We start from the raw sequence: 22,055 nt of genomic DNA on the forward strand, positions 1-22,055 counted from the left end.
TAATGAAGCTGCCAGTTGAAGACTTGTGAGGCGTCTGTTTGTCAAACTAGACACTCTAATGTAATTCTCCTCTTGCTCAGTTGTGCACCGGAGCCTCCCACTCCTCTTTCTATTCTGGTTAGAACCAGTTTGCGCTGTTCTGTGAAGGGAGTAGTACACAGCGTTGTACGAGATCTTCAGTTTCTTGACAATTTCTCGCATGGAAAAGCCTTAATTTCTCAAAACAAGAATAGATTAACGAGTTTCGGAAGAAAGTTCTTTGTTTCTGGTAATTTTGAGCCTGTAATCGAACCTACAATGCTGATGCTCCAGATACTCAACTAGTCTAAAGAAGGCCAGTTGTATTGCTTCTTTAATCAGCACAATAGTTTTCAGCTGTGCTAACATAATTGCAAAAGGGTTTTCTAATGATCAATTAGCCTTTTAAAATGATAAACTTGGATTAGCTAACACAATGTGCCATTGTTACACAGGAGTGATAGTTGCTGATAATGGGCCTCTGTACACCTATGTAGATATTCCATAAGAAAATCAGCCGTTTCCAGCTACAATAGTAATTTACAACATTAACAATGTCTACACTGTATTTCTGATCAATTTGATGTTATTTTAATGGACAAAAATGTGCAAAAAACAAGGACATTTCTAAGTGACTCAACTTTTGAACGGTAGTGTATATATACTGTATATTTATTTTCTGGAGTCTGACATTGCTCATTCGGATATTTCTTAATTTCTTAATTTTTATTTTTGGAATTTGTGTGTATTGTTTGTATTGTTAGGCATTACTGCACCTGCAATAACATGTGTAAATGACCAAAACTATTTAACAGTACAGTAGAGTTCACTACAGTAAAGTAGAGTTTAGTTCAGTACAACTCACTGTACTGTACTCCACTGTACTGTACTGCACTCCACTGTACTGTACTGCACTCCACTGTACTGCACTGTACTCCACTGTACTGCACTATACTCCACTGTACTGTACTGCATTCCACTGTACTGCACTGTACTCCACTGTACTGCACTATTCTCCACTGTACTGTACTGCACTCCACTGTACTGCACTGTACTCCACTGTACTGCACTGTACTCCACTGTACTGCACTATACTCCACTGTACTGCACTATACTCCACTGTACTGTACTGCACTCCACTGTACTGCACTGTACTCCACTGTACTGCACTGTACTCCACTGTACTGCACTATACTCCACTGTACTGTACTGTTTTAACACTCTTGCTTTGACCACCAAATGATGAGCTGAACATAACAGTCAGTGGAAGGGAGGACAGTAACAGGAGACACTATGAGCTGAACATAACAGTCAGTGGAAGGGAGGACAGTAACAGGAGACACTATGAGCTGAACATAACAGTCAGTGGAAGGGAGGACAGTAACAGGAGACACTGAGCTGAACATAACAGTCAGTGGAAGAGAGGACAGTAACAGGAGACACTATGAGCTGAACATAACAGTCAGTGGAAGGGAGGACAGTAACAGGAGACACTATGAGCTGAACATAACAGTCAGTAGAAGGGAGGACAGTAACATAAGACACTATGAGCTGAACATAACAGTCAGTGGAAGGGAGGACAGTAACAGGTGATCCAACTGTGGTTTGTGACTACTACGATTTCCTATCGTAGCCAATTCAGTTGCAGTCATTACGTTACAGATTGCTTGGTATCTCGAAATACGAATTTTAATCACTTAATACGTCAAAAACAAAATTTGATATCAGTAAAATCACTGTAACTAATTGGTATGTCTCATGAAGGAGATACAGTATGTGGCTGTTTGGTAACGGAATTACAAATCACAATTACAAAGGAAATATTTATTATACTTACAGATGGTACATTTAACCAAAACTAAAAGTATGTGTTGATATTAGATGGCAGGGGTCTTTATACTACAATATTATTGTGTTTTGATGTATTTCTGATACCTTTAAAACTTTTTTTCTGGTAGATGTTTTCTAAGACCCCCTTTGTCCAGAAATCAAAGCCTTTACTTTATGACAAATGTTCAAGATGGCAAAATGGTTTCTATGCATTCATTTCCCCAAAAATATAGACTCTTAGTTTTCATTTGACACCCAGTTTTACCTGTTCGTATGAACTTTTATATGTTGGTCCTTTTTACATGGAAATGCCCAGGGACAAAATACCTAACAAACTCAAACTGTTTATCATGTCATGTTTTGAAGTCTGTGGGTTTACATTTTTGGGAGAAAAATAGCAGAGTGTGTGTATACATATTATAGTAAACCACAGGAGAGAGTTTAGACTTCTTCTGTTATCAACATGCAGCAACACAAACACATGTGGCCATAACTATCCATGGCGTAGCTAGTATACAAGATTGAGTTTGAATGTGTGTGTGTACATTGGCTCAGTCAGAACATAGTAGGGCCCTGACACTGTGGTGATCATGTAGGCCAGGATAGAAGACTCCCAGGGTCCTTAGCCTTCATCCGCAGGGCCAACAGGCTGGATGGCTTATACTCTGTCTCGGGCCCTGGCTCAAAGGAGTGGCCCCCGAGGGCCCCAGGGAAGCTGTGGAGAGAGTAGAGGCTATTGATGCCAGGGTGGTGTGGGGGTGATGGTGAGGGTGGTGGGGGTGGCTGGAGGACGGGGGCATGCCCATGAAGCCCATGGAGGAGAGGTTGCTGTGGGGATGGGGGTAGGGGCTCATACAAGAGGAAGACATGGTGTCAGGGCTCAGGACACAGCCCCCGCCGGACCCCCCGCCCCCTCCTGCACCAGCTCCTGGCCACAGGTTGCTCTGCATCTAGGTTGCTCTGCATCTAGAAGAGGAAGATATTGTATGTAATAGCAAAGTGAACTATGTGTGTCTGTGTGTACCTTAGGTGGAGATTGAGGGCAAAGTGAGCGTGTACCTGGTAGGTGGAGATATTGTATGTAGCAGCAAAGTGAACTATGTGTGTCGGAAGACAAGTACCTGTGTGTCTGTGGAGAGGTGGATTGTATGTAATAGCAAAGTGAACTATGTGTGTCTGTGTGTACCTGGTAGGTGGAGATATTGTATGTAGCAGCAAAGTGAACTATGTGTGTCTGTGTGTACCTGGTAGGTGGAGATATTGTATGTAGCAGCAAAGTGAACTATGTGTGTCTGTGTGTACCTGGTAGGTGGAGATATTGTATGTAGCAGCAAAGTGAACTATGTAGCAGGTGGAGATATTGTATGTAATAACCTGGTAGGTGGAGATATCTTAAGTAGTAGCAAAGTGAACTATGTGTGTCTGTGTGTACCTGGTAGGTGGAGATATTGTATGTAGCAGCAAAGTGAACTATGTGTGTCTGTGTGTACCTGGTAGGTGGAGATATTGTATGTAGTAGCAAAGTGAACTATGTGTGTCTGTGTGTACCTGGTAGGTGGAGATATTGTATGTAGCAGCAAAGTGAACTATGTGTGTCTGTGTGTACCTGGTAGGTGGAGATATCTTAAGTAGTAGCAAAGTGAACTATGTGTGTCTGTGTGTACCTGGTAGGTGGAGATATCTTAAGTAGTAGCAAAGTGAACTATGTGTGTCTGTGTGTACCTGGTAGGTGGAGATATTGTATGTAGCAGCAAAGTGGTTTCGCACCTCCTGGATCTTCCCGTAGCGTTCCCTCTTCCTCCACTTGGCCCGTCGGTTCTGGAACCACACCTGAATGGAGAGAGAGAGAAAAGGGATCACATCTGCCACTTACCGTAATTCACTTTCAAATGCCAAAGTTTGTTGTAAGGCAACAAACAAAAATCTTAATTTAAAAGGACTGAGCAGCAGTTCTACTTTGCATTTCTGCACATAAATATTGTAGCCTATAATCTGGATGTATTAACTGTTTGCAGGATGGTACTGCAAACTATTACAGTTGCAAACTGAGACAGTTACTGTAGCAGCCAGGATAGGGGACTGAGACAGTTACTGTAGCAGCCAGGATAGGGGACTGAGACAGTTACTGTAGCAGCCAGGATAGGGGACTGAGACAGTTACTGTAGCAGCCAGGATAGGGGACTGAGACAGTTACTGTAGCAGCCAGGATAGGGGACTGGGACAGTTACTGTAGCAGCCAGGATAGGGGACTGGGACAGTTACTGTAGCAGCCAGGATAGGGGACTGAGACAGTTACTTGTGCAGCCAGGATAGGGGACTGGGACAGTTACTGTAGCAGCCAGGATAGGGGACTGGGACAGTTACTGTAGCAGCCAGGATAGGGGAATGAGATAGTTACTGTAGCAGCCAGGATAGGGGACTGAGACAGTTACTGTAGCAGCCAGGATAGGGGACTGGGACAGTTACTGTAGCAGCCAGGATAGGGGACTGAGATAGTTACTGTAGCAGCCAGGATAGGGACTGGGACAGTTACTGTAGCAGCCAGGATAGGGAATGAGATAGTTACTGTAGCAGCCAGGATAGGGGACTGAGACAGTTACTGTAGCAGCCAGGATAGGGGACTGGGACAGTTACTGTAGCAGCCAGGATAGGGGACTGGGACAGTTACTGTAGCAGCCAGGATAGGGGACTGAGACAGTTACTGTAGCAGCCAGGATAGGGGACTGAGACAGTTACTGTAGCAGCCAGGATAGGGGACTGAGACAGTTACTGTAGCAGCCAGGATAGGGGACTGAGACAGTTACTGTAGCAGCCAGGATAGGGGACTGAGACAGTTACTGTAGCAGCCAGGATAGGGACTGGGACAGTTACTGTAGCAGCCAGGATAGGGGACTGGGACAGTTACTGTAGCAGCCAGGATAGGGGACTGAGATAGTTACTGTAGCAGCCAGGATAGGGGACTGAGATAGTTACTGTAGCAGCCAGGATAGGGGACTGAGACAGTTACTGTAGCAGCCAGGATAGGGGACTGAGACAGTTACTGTAGCAGCCAGGATTGGGGACTGAGACAGTTACTGTAGCAGCCAGGATAGGGGACTGAGACAGTTACTGTAGCAGCCAGGATAGGGGACTGAGACAGTTACTGTAGCAGCCAGGATTGGGGACTGAGACAGTTACTGTAGCAGCCAGGATAGGGGACTGAGACAGTTACTGTAGCAGCCAGGATAGGGGACTGAGACAGTTACTGTAGCAGCCAGGATAGGGGACTGAGACAGTTACTGTAGCAGCCAGGATAGGGGACTGAGATAGTTACTGTAGCAGCCAGGATAGGGGACTGAGACAGTTACTGTAGCAGCCAGGATAGGGGACTGAGACAGTTACTGTAGCAGCCAGGATAGGGGACTGAGACAGTTACTGTAGCAGCCAGGATAGGGGACTGAGACAGTTACTGTAGCAGCCAGGATTGGGGACTGAGACAGTTACTGTAGCAGCCAGGATAGGGGACTGAGACAGTTACTGTAGCAGCCAGGATAGGGGACTGAGACAGTTACTGTAGCAGCCAGGATAGGGGACTGAGACAGTTACTGTAGCAGCCAGGATAGGGGACTGAGACAGTTACTGTACCAGCCAGGATTGGGGGACTGAGACAGTTACTGTAGCAGCCAGGATAGGGGACTGAGACAGTTACTGTAGCAGCCAGGATAGGGACTGAGACAGTTACTGTAGCAGCCAGGATAGGGGACTGAGACAGTTACTGTAGCAGCCAGGATTGGGGACTGAGACAGTTACTGTAGCAGCCAAGATAGGGGACTGAGACAGTTACTGTAGCAGCCAGGATAGGGGACTGAGATAGTTACTGTAGCAGCTAGGATAGGGGACTGAGACAGTTACTGTAGCAGCCAGGATAGGGACTGGGACAGTTACTGTAGCAGCCAGGATAGGGGACTGAGACAGTTACTGTAGCAGCCAGGATAGGGGACTGAGACAGTTACTGTAGCAGCCAGGATAGGGACTGAGACAGTTACTGTAGCAGCCAGGATAGGGGACTGAGACAGTTACTGTAGCAGCCAGGATTGGGGACTGAGACAGTTACTGTAGCAGCCAGGATAGGGGACTGAGACAGTTACTGTAGCAGCCAGGATAGGGGACTGAGACAGTTACTGTAGCAGCCAGGATAGGGGACTGAGACAGTTACTGTAGCAGCCAGGATAGGGGACTGAGACAGTTACTGTACCAGCCAGGATTGGGGACTGAGACAGTTACTGTAGCAGCAGGATTGGGGACTGAGACAGTTACTGTAGCAGCCAGGATAGGGGACTGAGACAGTTACTGTAGCAGCCAGGATAGGGGACTGAGACAGTTACTGTAGCAGCCAGGATTGGGGACTGAGACAGTTACTGTAGCAGCCAAGATAGGGGACTGAGACAGTTACTGTAGCAGCCAGGATAGGGGACTGAGATAGTTACTGTAGCAGCTAGGATAGGGGACTGAGATAGTTACTGTAGCAGCCAGGATAGGGGACTGGGACAGTTACTGTAGCAGCCAGGATTGGGGACTGAGACAGTTACTGTAGCAGCCAGGATAGGGGACTGAGACAGTTACTGTAGCAGCTAGGATTGGGGACTGGGACAGTTACTGTAGCAGCCAGGATAGGGGACTGAGACAGTTACTATAGCAGCCAGGATAGGGGACTGGGACAGTTACTGTAGCAGCCAGGATAGGGGACTGAGACAGTTACTGTAGCAGCCAGGATAGGGGACTGGGACAGTTACTGTAGCAGCCAGGATAGGGGACTGAGACAGTTACTGTAGCAGCCAGGATAGGGGACTGGGACAGTTACTGTAGCAGCCAGGATATGGGACTGAGATAGTTACTGTAGCAGCCAGGATAGGGGACTGGGACAGTTACTGTAGCAGCCAGGATAGGGGACTGGGACAGTTACTGTAGCAGCCAGGATAGGGGACTGGGACAGTTACTGTAGCAGCCAGGATAGGGGACTGAGACAGTTACTGTAGCAGCCAGGATTGGGGACTGAGATAGTTACTGTAGCAGCCAGGATAGGGGACTGAGACAATTACTGTAGCAGCCAGGATAGGGGCCTGTAGGATGTGTAGGATGTGATGAAGAGGGGGATTACCTGTACACGGGCCTCTGTGAGTTCGGTCCTAAGGGCCAGCTGTTCCCGGGCGTAAACATCAGGGTAGTGAGTCTTCTGAAACACCTTCTCCAGCTCCTCCAACTGGAACGTACTGAACGTGGTGCGGTTACGACGCTTCTTGTTCTTGCCCGATAGGTCGATGGAGTCTGCGATTGAGTCCCCTGTTTGGAGACCATTGGTTGGCTCCTTCAGCTTGATGCAGAAGTCTGAACCAATCACTGGGTAGCCCATAGGCTTGGGACCCACCTTCTCTCTGGCTGAGGGCGGGTAGAGAGAGAGAAAGGAGGAAGATAGGGCTTACTATAAGAAAATGTGTGTGTGTGTGTGTGTGTGCGTGCGTGAAAAAAAGTAAATTGCTGTGTTTAAGCGAGGCTCTGATGTCTACCAGTGGTAACATTGTCACACAGAGATATTCAGATTAAACAGCCAACCTAACATTAATATCCACTGAGGCATCAGCGTAATATTCTCCGTCCGGCGCAGCGTGAGTATAGTTCCACATCTTTTAATGAATAAGTGAAACTGAAAACAAAATAACAAAACTTACAAAGACACGTGACTGCGTAGTGCTCAAACACAATATACCTAAACAATATCCCATAACCCACAGGTGGACAAAATGCTACTTATAAGTATGATCCCCAATTAGAGACAACAATAACCAGCTGCCTCTAATTGGGAATCGTACAAATCACCAACATAGAAAATCAATACAGGTTTTCTATGGTCAGGATTTTTCAAAGAGGCATCAGCGTAATATTCTCCATTAATAACAAACAGGATTCATTAACGTCCACTGTAAGAGGCATCAACGTAATATTCTCCATTAATAACAAACAGGATTCATTAACGTCCACTGTAAGAGGCATCAGCGTAATATTCTCCATTAATAACAAACAGGATTCATTAACGTCCACTGTAAGAGGCATCAGCGTAATATTCTCCATTAATAACAAACAGGATTCATTAACGTCCACTGTAAGAGGCATCAGCGTAATATTCTCCATTAATAACAAACAGGATTCATTAACGTCCACTGTAAGAGGCATCAGCGTAATATTCTCCATTAATAACAAACAGGATTCATTAACGTCCACTGTAAGAGGCATCAGCGTAATATTCTCCATTAATAACAAACAGGATTCATTAACGTCCACTGTAAGAGGCATCAGCGTAATATTCTCCATTAATAACAAACAGGATTCATTAACGTCCACTGTAAGAGGCATCAGCGTAATATTCTCCATTAATAACAAACAGGATTCATTAACGTCCACTGTAAGAGGCATCAACGTAATATTCTCCATGAATAATAAACAGGATTCAGCCACGTAGACTTGTCTTTTCTCAGGAGATTTGACTAAGATCTGAAGGAGGACGTTGGTTTGGAAAGGAGTGAACGTTCCTATGTTGTCTCAGGGGTCCCACTGGTCTCTTACAGACCCCTGATAAGAGGTGAGAAAAACAGGCCAGATGAGCCACGAATACAAGACAAGCAACTATATGCGCAAAACACTAAGTGAGCTGCTGACGGAATTGTTTTACAGTTATGCACAAATTTGTATGAGATAGAGTTGGAAATAAATATGCGTTGCTTTTAAAACTTGCTTTTTTTTCTCTTAATTTCGTATTTTAGTTTGAAGTCTCCTTGTTATGGTTTTAATCAGATCTGACCAGACACAACATTCCAGACCACTGCAACACTGTTTGTTTTGACCCACATTAAATGAAGGTCAAGACCCCCTGAGCAGAACTCAAACTGATGTGTTTTGGGTTTGAGGAGGTTTCACATGGACCTAGTGTTTTGGGATCATGTTATGGACAGAATATACTACAGATTCTTCCAACTAATTTAACAAGTTCAAAGTTTATTTTTGAAGACTGAAAATCTCGTTATGTGATATCTCTTATTGCAAGAACACATTTTTGACATTGTGAGTCCCACATCATTTGAGTTTTTAATTCAATTTAGAAAGTTAGACATTTGACCAAATTTGATACAAAGTATCATTGTGTGTATAAAATAATAAGGCATGGTCAAATATATGCATTTCATGACTATGATAGATATGACACACAGACCATCTATTCATTTATGTGATACAAGTCACTTCCTTGTAACTGTACTGGACAATACCATTATGGACTGGGTGTGTTTGGATCACTGGACAGTACCATTATCAACTCCCTGAGTGTTTGGATGACTGGACAGTACCATTATGGACTCTGGGTGTGTTTGGATCACTTGACAATACCATTATGGACTGGGTCCATTTGGATGACTGGACAGTACCATTATCAACTCCCTGTGTTTGGTTGACTGGACAGTACCATTATGGACTCTGGGAGTGTTTGTTTGACTGGACAGTACCATTATGGACTATGTGTGCGTTTGGATGACTGGACAGTACCATTATGGACTCTGGGAGTGTTTGTTTGACTGGACAGTACCATTATCAACTCCCTGAGTGTTTGGATGACTTGACAGTACCATTATGGACTCCCTGAGTGTTTGAATGACTTGACAGTACCATTATGGACTCCGGGAGTGTTTGGTTAACTGGACAGTACCATTATGGACTGGATGTGTTTGGATGACTGGACAGTACCATTATGGATGTCACTGGACTAAAACATTATGGATGTTTCACTCGGGCTGTGTTTGGATGTTGTTCTTCATGTTAATGATGGGGTCCCAGAAGATAATTATTCTCTCTTGGTCCCCTTTGTCTTATCTAGACTTTCCCCATGTCCTATCATTAGGCTCACTCAGAGGACAGTTGAGATCAGTCATTCAGCATAGTCCTAATTAACTTCCTGTCCCAAACAGATAAGTATTTTCTTTTCCCTACAGAGTGCACTACTTTTGACGAGGGCCAATAGGTCTTTGCTCAAAAGTAGTGCACTATTTATGGAATAAGGAGTCATTTTGGGACGCACACCTGATGTTGGTTTAGAATAGATCCAACCTCACACCATAGTTCATCTGTGGTATTGTGTGACAAAACGGCACATTTTGAAAATGGCCTTTTATTGTCCCCCAGCACAAAGTGCACCTGTGTAATGATCATAAGGTTTAATCAGCTTCTTGATATGGCACACCTGTCAGGTGGATGGATTATCTTGGCAAAGGATAAATGCTCACTAACAGGGATATAAACAAATTTGAGAGAAATAAGCTTTTGCTGCATTATCAGATGTCAGACATATTTTTGGTAAAATGTCAAATTTCGGGAGCATTGAATTGGGTTTAACGGTTTCTTAGAATTTAAAATATATATATTTTTTACATTTTGTATTATTCATTTTTGGACTGTGCAGTTAAAGAAATGTCAACATGGATGAGATCTGGGGGTTAGGAATATCTAGTCAATTCATCATCCCTCTAACTCACTATACTTATATACTTCTTTATATAACATTTTAGGCTATGTGCTATACCATCCCCCCTGCTTTTCAATCTCTAAACCCTAACCCTCTCCCCTTCCAAGCACCAATAGACAAAACAGGAACACTAGTCTGCCTTTGAAGGTGTGTGAGTCTGACTGTGTCCCAGAATGTTGGACAGCAATCAAGTGTCATGTGGACACAACATATCTCTACTCAAATCTGAGTCAGAAAAACAACACTCAGGTTAAATTCACAGACAGACTGACGCCAAATGGATTATCTTGTCCAAAAAAAAGTATTCTAATCGTACCAATATTTGGGGCTTTCTGTATCTCATTCTTATATGGTCCACAACCCCATATTTAAAAAAAGTTGAATGAAAACCCTTTCATGGTGGGTTTTAAAAAAAAGGGCAATTCCATTGTAACAGAATTGCGATTTGACACAGATTTTTCACTTTAACATGTATCCCCTACAAAAAACATTGATTTTAAAGTTTAACAAACTGTGCACTATGCACAAGGACTACTTTGGACAATTTACATTGAAAAATCTGAACCAATCATAAATGTCTATGTTTCACAAGTTTGGACGTCACAGTACAGCACAGCAGAGTACAGTACAACACAGCACAGCAGAGTACAGTACAACACAGCACAGTAGAGTACAGTACAACACAGCACAGCAGAGTACAGTACAACACAGCACAGCAGAGTACAGTACAACACAGCACAGTAGAGTACAGTACAACACAGCACAGCAGAGTACAGTACAACACAGCACAGTAGAGTACAGTACAACACAGCACAGTAGAGTACAGTACAACACAGCACAGCAGAGTACAGTACAACACAGCACAGCACAGCAGAGTACAGTACAACACAGCACAGTAGAGTACAGTACAACACAGCACAGCAGAGTACAGTACAACACAGCACAGCAGAGTACAGTACAACACAGCACAGCAGAGTACAGTACAACACAGCACAGTAGAGTACAGTACAACACAGCACAGTAGAGTACAGTACAACACAGCACAGCAGAGTACAGTACAACACAGCACAGTAGAGTACAGTACAACACAGCACAGCAGAGTACAGTACAACACAGCACAGCAGAGTACAGTACAACACAGCACAGTAGAGTACAGTACAACACAGCACAGTAGAGTACAGTACAACACAGCACAGCAGAGTACAGTACAACACAGCACAGTAGAGTTCCGTACAGTACAGCACAGTAGAGTACAGTACAACACAGCACAGCAGAGTACAGTACAGCACAGCAGAGTACAGTACAGCACAGCAGAGTACAGTACAACACAGCAGAGTACAGTACAACACAGCACAGTAGAGTACAGTACAACACAGCACAGTAGAGTAGAGTTCCGTACAGTACAGTAAATATGTCCAATACTGTACATTGTACCGTACTCTACTCTACTGAACTCTAATGTACAGTACTGGACTCTACTGTACTGGACTCTACTATACTGTACTGAACTCTACAGTACTATACTCTACTGAACTGTACAGTACTCTACTGTACTGAACTGTACAGTACTATACTCTACTGAACTGTACAGTACTATACTCTACTGAACTGTACAGTACTATACTCTACTGAACTATACAGTACTATACTCTACTGAACTGTACAGTACTCTACTGTACTGAATACTGTACTGTACTATACTCTACTGAACTGTACAGTACTATACTCTACTGAACTGTACAGTACTCTACTGTACTGAACACTGTACTGTACTCTACTGTACTGAACTCTACTCTATTGTACAGTACTGTAGTCTTCTCTACTCTAATGTACAGTACTCTACTCTAATGTACTGAACTCTACTGTACAGTAGTGAACTCTAATGTACTGTACAGTACTGAACTGTACTGTACTGTACTGTACTCAACTCTACTGTACAGTACTCTACTTTTTGGTAATTCTGTTACCAATTTGGTAACAGAATTACAAGTTTGAATCACTTAATTATTCATAAACAAACTTGATATCAGTAAAATCACTATAACTAATTGGTAGGTCTACCTTTACTTGTTACTCCTGTGAACTTTCATTATCCTCCCTCCTCGTGAGCGAGAGAAACTAGAATATATCTTAAAGATCAGTGGGTGTTTGGTAACAGAATTACAAGGCACAAGGCAATATGTGTTGATATTAGTTGGCAGGTGTCTGTATACTACAATATTATTGTGTTTTGATGTATTTCAACAGAAAGGAAAGGGGGATATCTAGTTAGTTGTTAGTTGTACAACAGAAAGGGAGGATACCTAGTCAGTTGTCCAACAGAAAGGGGGATATCTGGTCAGTTGTACAACAGAAAGGGGGATACCTAGTCAGTTGTACAACAGAAAGCGGGATACCTAGTCAGTTGTCCAACAGAAAGGGGGATATCTGGTCAGTTGTCCAACAGAAAGGGGGATATCTGGTCAGTTGTACAACAGAAAGGGGGATATCTGGTCAGTTGTACAACAGAAAGGGGGATATCTGGTCAGTTGTACAACAGAAAGGGGGATACCTAGTCAGTTGTACAACAGAAAGGGGGATAGCTAGTCAGTTGTACAACAGAAAGGGGGATACCTAGTCAGTTGTACAACAGAAAGGGGGATATCTAGTCAGTTGTACAACAGAAAGGGGGATATCTAGTCAGTTGTACAACAGAAAGGGGGATACCTAGTCAGTTGTACAACAGAAAGGGGGATATCTAGTCAGTTGTACAACAGCAAGGGGGGATACCTAGTCAGTTGTACAACAGAAAGGGGGATATCTAGTCAGTTGTACAACAGAAAGGGGGATATCTAGTCAGTTGTACAACAGAAAGGGGGATATCTGGTCAGTTGTACAACAGAAAGGGGGATACCTAGTCAGTTGTACAACAGAAAGGGGGATACCTAGTCAGTTGTACAACAGAAAGGGGGATATCTAGTCAGTTGTACAACAGAAAGGGGGATACCTAGTCAGTTGTACAACAGAAAGGGGGATACCTAGTCAGTTGTACAACAGAAAGGGGGATACCTAGTCAGTTGTCCAACAGAAAGGGGGATACCTAGTCAGTTGTACAACAGAAAGGGAAAGGGGGATATCTAGTTAGTTGTAAAACAGAAAGGGGATACCTAGTCAGTTGTACAACAGAAAGGGGGATATCTAGTCAGTTGTACAACAGAAAGGAAAGGGGGATATGTAGTCAGTTGTACAACAGAAAGGGGGGATACCTAGTCAGTTGTACAACAGAAAGGGGGGGATATCTAGTCAGTTGTACAACAGAAAGGAAAGGGGGTATCTAGTCAGTTGTACAACAGAAAGGGGATACCTAGTCAGTTGTACAACAGAAAGGGGGATATCTAGTCAGTTGTACAACAGAAAGGAAAGGGGTATCTAGTCAGTTGTACAACAGAAAGGGGGATACCTAGTCAGTTGTACAACAGAAAGGGGAAGGGGATATCTAGTCAGTTGTACAACAGAAAGGGGGGATATCTAGTCAGTTGTACAACAGAAAGGGAAAGGGGGGTATCTAGTCAGTTGTACAACAGAAAGGGGGGATACCTTGTCAGTTGTACAACAGAAAGGGAAAGGGGGATACCTAGTCAGTTGTACAACAGAAAGGGAAAGGGGGATACCTAGTCAGTTGTACAACTTAAATGTGTCTTCAGCAAGGGGCTGCCTTAACCCTTGTGTTGGCTTAAGGGTAAAAAAAAGACCCGCCACTATGTTCAACAGTAAACAATTCTGACAGGTGTGTTGTAATAGAAACAAGTGGTGTCCACTGATTAAGTGCAGTCTTTCTGCATTGTGAAGAGGGAAATCCCAGATATTCACAAAGTTTCTTCATGCAAAATAGATTTGGGGTTTAACATTCAATTAAGCTGCTTTATTTTAGTGAAGGCAGGTCATTTTTTTTTACCCTTAGGACAAGGGGAGTATACATAATGTTAAGACTACACAAGGGTTAATCGACAGCCACGCCGCCTGGGTAACAGTGGGTTAACTGCCTTGCTCAGGGGCAGAATGACATGTTTTTTTTTACCATGTCATCTCAGGTATTCGATTCAGCAAACTTTTGGTTATTGGCCCAACGCTCTAATCACTGTGTGTGTGTGTGTGTGTGTGTGTGTGTGTGTGTGTGTGTGTGTGTGTGTGTGTGTGTGTGTGTGTGTGTGTGTGTGTGTGTGTGTGTGTGTGTGTGTGTGTGTGTGTGTAAGCGTCTAAGTGTGTTTGCATGTGTATAAAAAAGTATTAATTCAAGACCAAAGAAATAGAAAAGTATTCATTTTATATCAGACCATGGTATTATCTAAGATGAAGATTAACTGTAGAGATAGAGTATCTCTATCACACGTTGTCTTTGGCAATAACATGAATCAGACTGCTGTATGTTATTCTGCACACACAGATATATCACTGTCCTTAACAGAACTCACATCCCTTAATAAAGGCAACTTTAGAGGATAGATTACAAACGTCAATAAATAATACTGAAGAACCACGTCATTTCCTAAGACTCGAGTTCACGGGATATTACGTTTACTAAAGTGTTTCAATTTGGAACGTTGTGTTGGTGCATGTCTCAGGCCGAAGAAAATCATCTTTATCTTTAAGTTAATCTAGTTCTTTAAGTTTATTATTATTTAGAGAATGTTCTGAATGTGCTTAAATATAATAGATAATATTGCACCTGAAAAATATTATGATGTAAAAAAAAAATGTAAAAGGGACAGGGTCTTCCAGAGTCAATATTTGCAAATAGGGCCTGTTGCATAAAACACATATTGAGAATCTAATTAGGAAATGTGTAACTTTTTTTTGCGCATCAGAAACAAAACAGAACTTTTTGATTAAGAAACCTTCTCAATTTAAAATGAACTCAAGTTGTATTTAGTTTTTGTTTGTTTCGTTTATTACTGTATTTTGTGCAGAATACATATGATTGGTGTGTTTATAAGATGTGTATGGCACGGTGGAAGCTCGCTCCACCGACGCCGTAATCACGCACCTAGACCGCTCAGGCTAAAATAATGACGTTTTTTGATGTCGTTGCACATTCATTTGAGTCGGCCTAGCCAATTTCGGTGGGCTGGCTATATTATTTTGTAGTCGTCGTCTAGGCCTATAATATTCCATGACTTTAAAATCGTCTTTTAACATTTGATTTACATTTGATTTTCTAATCATTCGAAAGGGCAACATTGGGGATATTAGGTTCACCAAAACAACTAAATCCTGAAAAGGAGCTGGCAAGGAACAACATCACAGGCCTAATTCAAGATGTTCGACCTACAAAGGCATAGCGGCATTCAGGGCCTCGTTTCCCAGAGCCTTCGTAGCGTTAAGATATATCATAATTAGAACAATTTTACGACGTATCTTTAGTAGCCGAGCTGTTTCCCAGAACCTTCGTTAGTAACGTTGCTGTTAAAAATCTTCACACGTCTACGAGTGATCCAGACCACTCACAGAGCAGCCAAAGTGCACCATTAGATGTGTTTGGCCCTTCCGCGTCACTTTATTCACAGACATCTCAGCTAGTAACGCGAGCGGAGTGGTCAGTATGCTAGAGTTAAGTTTAGGCAATATTCCGAAATCTTAATTTAGGCATTAACTCTGAGTTCAGGTAAATTCAGGTAAGGGCTAAGGTTTGGGATAGGCTTAAAAAAAACATCCCAAAAACAACTTTCTATCGCCTGATTCGAAATTGTAACCTTTGGAATCAAAGACAGATGCTTGAAGGTAACAGCGCTCATTGTTGCCTCCCGATGTCCCCAGAAATGGGAACCGTGGAATACTGACTTGCATCACGGGTGACCTGTCCTGCCTGTGTTTAGGCTGGGTATCTGTCTGACTTTGACGGCTGATAACTTCAGAGCGAAGTGGACTACAAATACAAAGTTGCCAAAGTATTTGCAATTGTTACAAACAAGTGAAAGATAAAACAAATCTTCAAACGAAAACCGTGATGACAACATTAAAATGTAAATAGGCTAAGCCTAAATGGGTCGATATATTTCAATCATATTTAAATCATATTGAGCTTTATTTTGCCACTACTGTCTGTATTTTTTTTTTGCCTCAATATGTTTCATGTGTAACAACATGTGCCCAATCTGTGATTTAGTGCATTATTATCGGGTAAACATAATACGTCACCTCAATAGTTGCAGCCATAGATGGTAATATCTCTCTAGGAGCTAATCCGTCGTCAGTATTGTGGAATAATCCGAATGTTAAAGTAAGATTTGAATGGAGAAAGCTGATCCGACAGCAGCGCGGCTTATTCTTTCGATCCAATCAATAGGCCTACTAACCACACGACACATGGTCTAACGATGCACTTAGCGAAGGTACTCTCTACTTGTTTGTTTGGGACACACTTAGAAAGTTGGCTCGTAAATAATGATGCAACTGGTACGATCATCGTAATGCTTAAATTACATCGCAACTGGGAAACGAGGCCCAGATCTACAAAGTCATTCCGTTATTTTTGAGGGATTTCTTCAGCCGGGGCCTGCTGTGTGGACTAATAAACATCCGTCCTTTGATGGTCCTTTGGAACGTTATCCTAAATGATAGAAAACAAGCTAAATAATTAGGTGAACAATTAAAAACAGACATTTGGTGAAAAGGAATCACGATCATTAGACTGTACATAATGATTCAGGCCCCCCCCCCAAAAAATGTAGGATTATCACATAAAAGCACAGGTTCCTGGTTTTACTTCAATATTTGAAAGTGTTAATTCAATTTAATGTATTGTTTAGTTTACAATTTTTGTCTTGACATTTACTCTCAATTTAAGAATTTGAGAGTACTTGCCGGGTAGCTCAATTTTGTGGGTAATACATTTTTTTTGTGTTACTTTTATTATACTCTTAAACAACATTATATGCAAATTTACGTTGAAAAATGAGATGACCCATTCCCACTTTAAACAAGGTCATGCGCATAACTGCGCATAACACTTCATGCTGGAGGCACATTAAAAGCATCTTACTATGCTTGCAGTTCCACCTCCACTTCCGTGTTCAACAATGCGTGATCAAGTGTGTTAAAATGGCAACAACAACAAATCAACATTAAGATATGATCACTGAAAGTAACTGATCAAAAAGAGGAAGTAGATCTGACGAATCGTTTGGGAATTAATACACTTCTGTTGGAACTACGCCCTTTTTTTAGACGCTGGACTTCATTTATTAGTGTTTGTGAAACAGCAAAAGTGAAGTATATTATACATCAGAATACCTCATGTTGGAAATACTAAAAAAGATGATGTAAATAGTTACGTAATTTAAAAAAAGGTAGAACTAGCACAATATTGTTTACAGTGTTAACAAAGTTTTTATCCAAGCCCTTGAAACATATGCATAGGCTATGTGCAGCGCCAAAGAAACCCTGAAAATATATGTATCCACTGATCTACAAAATAGGTGAAAATTTAATTTTGAAACAACTTGAAGTAGCTGACAACAAATGTTGGTCGCAATTATCTTATCACGGGTATGTATCTTCTTCAGAATGGATATTGCATAATGTTTGACAAGTCAAACGGTTTCCACACGCAATAGAACATTATTCAGTTAGGCCTATACCATTTAGGTAAATACATAATTATTATAATTATTGTGAGTATTATTATTGCATTTCCCCCTATTTTCGTAGAGAGGCTATATCTTTTTCACAGTTAGCCTCACACTGATGGCCGTGATTTTTTAATAAAAAATAAATAAAAATCTCCACTTACCCTCGGAGTTGTTTTCATAAAACGAGCCCTTCCCGCTTATTGATAAACCATTTTGATCCTGATTAATATTTTCCATATATTTGCTATGTTTGTTGGGCGAGGCGCGAGGGTTCGTGGGAGCTGCCCCGTGCGTAAAGTCCGCGGGTGCGCCGTCATTAAATCGTCCCATGGAGCTCGAGCTGTAGAAGTCACCCTGACCCCGGAGACTCAGGCGGTGCGCGAGAGGAAGGTGTGCGTTTTTCTGAAGTTCGTCACAGGGAAGAAACGAACCCGAGGAACTATGCTGTTCCAAACCCGGTGAGTTCTCTGGTGGTGTCCGGTTTGGCTGCGAAGAGAAAGACAAACAACTATCCGTCTCCATCATGAGGTTGGTCCGGAACGCACTTTAACGACTACCGGTTACAGTGAAAGCAAGGCGCCTGTGCGAGCCCGAGAGAGTGGGTTTTTTCTTCTTCTCTTCATTTCAAATGGGTGGGATTTAGGAGATCAGGAACAAAGACCCGTGAAACAGGGAGGACCAGGCGGGACAGCGGGCAGATAGGCCTATGATCCGCCAATAATTCAATCACGTGTGATTCCTGTCGCTACAATTAACAATCGAACTCCTCTTTCATTTTGTTGCAAAAGCAAACATATTACTAATCGGGGCAGGGATAGAGAGAGCATTTTACGCAAGGCATTTTACGCAAGGCAAATTACGCACAGATCCAGGCCTTTTGTTATGTTCAGTGCCAAATGGCCAAATACGCACAAGGAAAATAATGTTGCCAATGATGCCCTAATTTTTTCCACTGGGTTTACAGGTAACATTCTCGTTACATTACCTGGGTTTATTAAATGTCAACGTAATAGTAAATTGTAGTGATTTGAGGTCAGGGAATGTAGGGGATATCTATGAATATCTCTTGTATTAGTTTGGATCATAATCTATTGGCTAATGCATGCACAACGCTTGATTTATAAGCAACCTTAAAATTCGATGTTGTTTTTTTGTACGCATTTCTAATCTAAATGGCATTACATACATCATTTCAGGATAACACTGCCCAAACAGATTGAGCGATTTGAAGAAAAATAATGGGGTACCATTTGTTAGGCAACAAAAAAAAGAACATTGAAACGACATGGCTACAATTTCAACTAATTTGAACTAAAGCATTTTGGTTGAAGAGAAATATTACCGAAAATCTACTAAATAGACCAGATAACAGTAATTGCGACAGCTTTTTTTTTTTTTTTGCCCATCATTGAATAAAACGCAGGCCATCATAGAACCAACCGTTCAAGCAATATCAACCGGATTTGACTATCTACTTCTGGGGAAGTTGAATAATGCATATAGTACAAATAAAACGGACACTCAATGAATTATTTTTGACCACTTCTATGTGCCAATCAAAGTCTCTGGACCACCTGAGCGTGTTGACAGCGTCGGTCATGTACAACCTCTGTTTTCTAAGGCCTACAAGAAACTTGTTTTCATAATGATAAGAACAATAATAGCTATGTAATTAACTAAATATTTTAAGACCAGCGTGAATATTCTTTCCCTAGTCTATATTGTCAAACATATCGATATGATGAGACCAACATTTAATTTTGTCAGTGTGAAATTGTTGATCTCATTACATGTTTCAGTTGGGTAATGGTAATAATGGTAATAATGGTAATAATATTTGTGGGGATTAAAAAAAAATCAATATAGCTATTTCTTGCATTCTTGTGGCGTTTGCTTGTATTCATTTATATACATATTTTTTTATAAAGGAAAAAGCACGGAATCAAATCGGGCACCAAATAAAAGGACATTTAACAAATGTTATGCACTAACTCAGTTGCAATTGGAGAATTGCAAATCAGAAAGGTCAAAACAAACAGGCAGTTGATTATTTCAAAGGCCGGAGGTAAATAGAAACGGAAGATATTCAGAATACCTGTTCAAAAAATCGAATTAAATTAACCAGATACATTAGAAAGACCCTACACGTGTTAGAAATGTCCGTGGAACACGATCAAACATATAAACTACAAATACTCTGATTCATTAGGCCTACTGAAACAGTATTTACACCAAAACATCGTAAATCACTAGCCATAATAGGCTACATTGAAAATAAAGACTTTATTTAAAAAAGGTTCGTTAAATAGTTGTCAGATCACTAGGGCCTAGGCTATATAGGATACTTTATAATAAGCACATCACTCCATTTTTGTTGCCTATTTTCGAGGCTAAATAGTGCAGGTGGGCATCGCCATTACCTGAAACTTTAGTTAATAATTGGAGTGTAAAATCACCGAAGTTTTGATTTCATTGAACATATATTAGATTGTAAGGGAATCATTTTTAGGCCTATACAACTGAACGAGAAGAGATTAACCAATTTAGGACACTGTAAAAATTAAATGCTTCCCATTTAGCTTTCAAATTCAATTAATTCAATCAATTCACTTTTCACTACTCATACATATATTTCAATGTGAATGGAAGGAACCTTGAATAACGTCAGCTTCTAGTGAAATTGTGCTTGGAACTTGATTTTTTGACAACAACTATAAAGTTACTGGAAATACTGAAAAAGTTACCTCTTTACTGTGACAAACAAAATGTCACTATACATATAGACCTATAAACACGCTCTTAAAATTAAAACTTTTTTATGGCAGTCCAGGGTAAACTATTATTTATTGTTTCTAAAATAAATAATAGCTACAGGATTGGCAAAATAAAGTTGACGCATGAGCAAACAAGACATACATGCACTCATTTTCTGATTAAAATGTTCACTCTAAAATATAAAACACAGACAGTTTGACTACTTTGTAGAGACTTGTAGCCTGTAAGATTAAAGGAATCTGACTATTGAGGTTGACATGGGATCTCTAATCTGCGCCTCCATCTCTAAACACGGTGCACTTACGGAGCTCAGAAATGGCAACTTTGGTTTTGAAGACGTCTCATAATCTTTCTGAATACCTATGGAGGCCGCATGGAGCCTGAACTGATGGACAAGTGTGTAAACACCCGGTCCATTTGGCTATACAGGGGACATAAGCGTCGTTTTATTTAGTGTGGAGGCCAAAAAAGTACAACTGTCGACAGAGAAGGGGAGCGTATCACTTCGCTATAACAGACCAACATTGCATGACGTGTGCAGTTATAGGAAAAATATGTCTACCATTGAATAACTCGTTTTCTAGTTTCTAGTCTAGTTTATACTGTATTACTAACATCTATGCCTAAATTCACTTTTCTGTGCAGACTACAGCCTCCACCAACCTATTTGATGATCCACAACCAGCCACACTCCCAAGTTGGTCATTTGATAACACAATTAAATGTCAATGCAACACTCACAAACAAACATCTGCATTTTTAGCTTTTACCCTATGGACCCAAAAGGAGCAGTCATGATGCAAAGCCAGAGTGCGAGCTGGTTCTAAAAGTTGCTCACACAAATTACAAAGACATGACTATTTAACAAGTGAACAAGACTGGCTGCTTTAAATGTCCAATGTGGACGTTTTTTTTTTTTTTCAATATGAAATGATTTCTGGGCAATAATGAAGTACTATACTGTAAAAAAATCATTTAAAAAAAAGCTTCTTAGCAAAGAGAAATTTCTCAAGCAAGAATTTTGCTAGGACTGTCTTGGAGTTGTCTGAGTGGGGAGGGGAAAATTGGAAGCTAACTGTTATTGGCAGAGAGGTTTGGAGCGCTTTCTTATTGGTCTATTAACTAATTTACTACTAGTCATGTCACCAGGAAGGCCAAAACTCCTTCGCACCAAAACAGGCTGAAATTTCAGGTGGTCTTTTCAAACATCTATTACACTAAAATGTCATTATCATCATTTTCAAAGTATTATTCCAACATCAGTGTGAAAATATCTAGAAAGC

At 41.4% G+C, this 22,055-nt stretch overlaps 1 protein-coding gene across 1 annotated transcript; it reads right to left on the reverse strand.

Annotated features, from left to right (window-relative positions):
- Nucleotides 1-601: 601 nt before the first annotated feature.
- LOC115101609 (homeobox protein aristaless-like 3) lies at nucleotides 602-18,615 on the reverse strand. The gene is given in 5 exon segments (XM_029621068.2): nucleotides 602-2,606; nucleotides 2,609-2,798; nucleotides 3,571-3,678; nucleotides 6,986-7,263; nucleotides 18,159-18,615. Coding segments are annotated over 5 exon segments (1,110 nt in total). The 5' UTR covers nucleotides 18,523-18,615; the 3' UTR covers nucleotides 602-2,436.
- Between the last annotated feature and the right edge of the window lie 3,440 nt (nucleotides 18,616-22,055).

This window comes from Oncorhynchus nerka, linkage group LG20, assembly GCF_034236695.1.
Source record: "Oncorhynchus nerka isolate Pitt River linkage group LG20, Oner_Uvic_2.0, whole genome shotgun sequence".
Lineage (NCBI taxonomy): Eukaryota > Metazoa > Chordata > Actinopteri > Salmoniformes > Salmonidae > Oncorhynchus > Oncorhynchus nerka.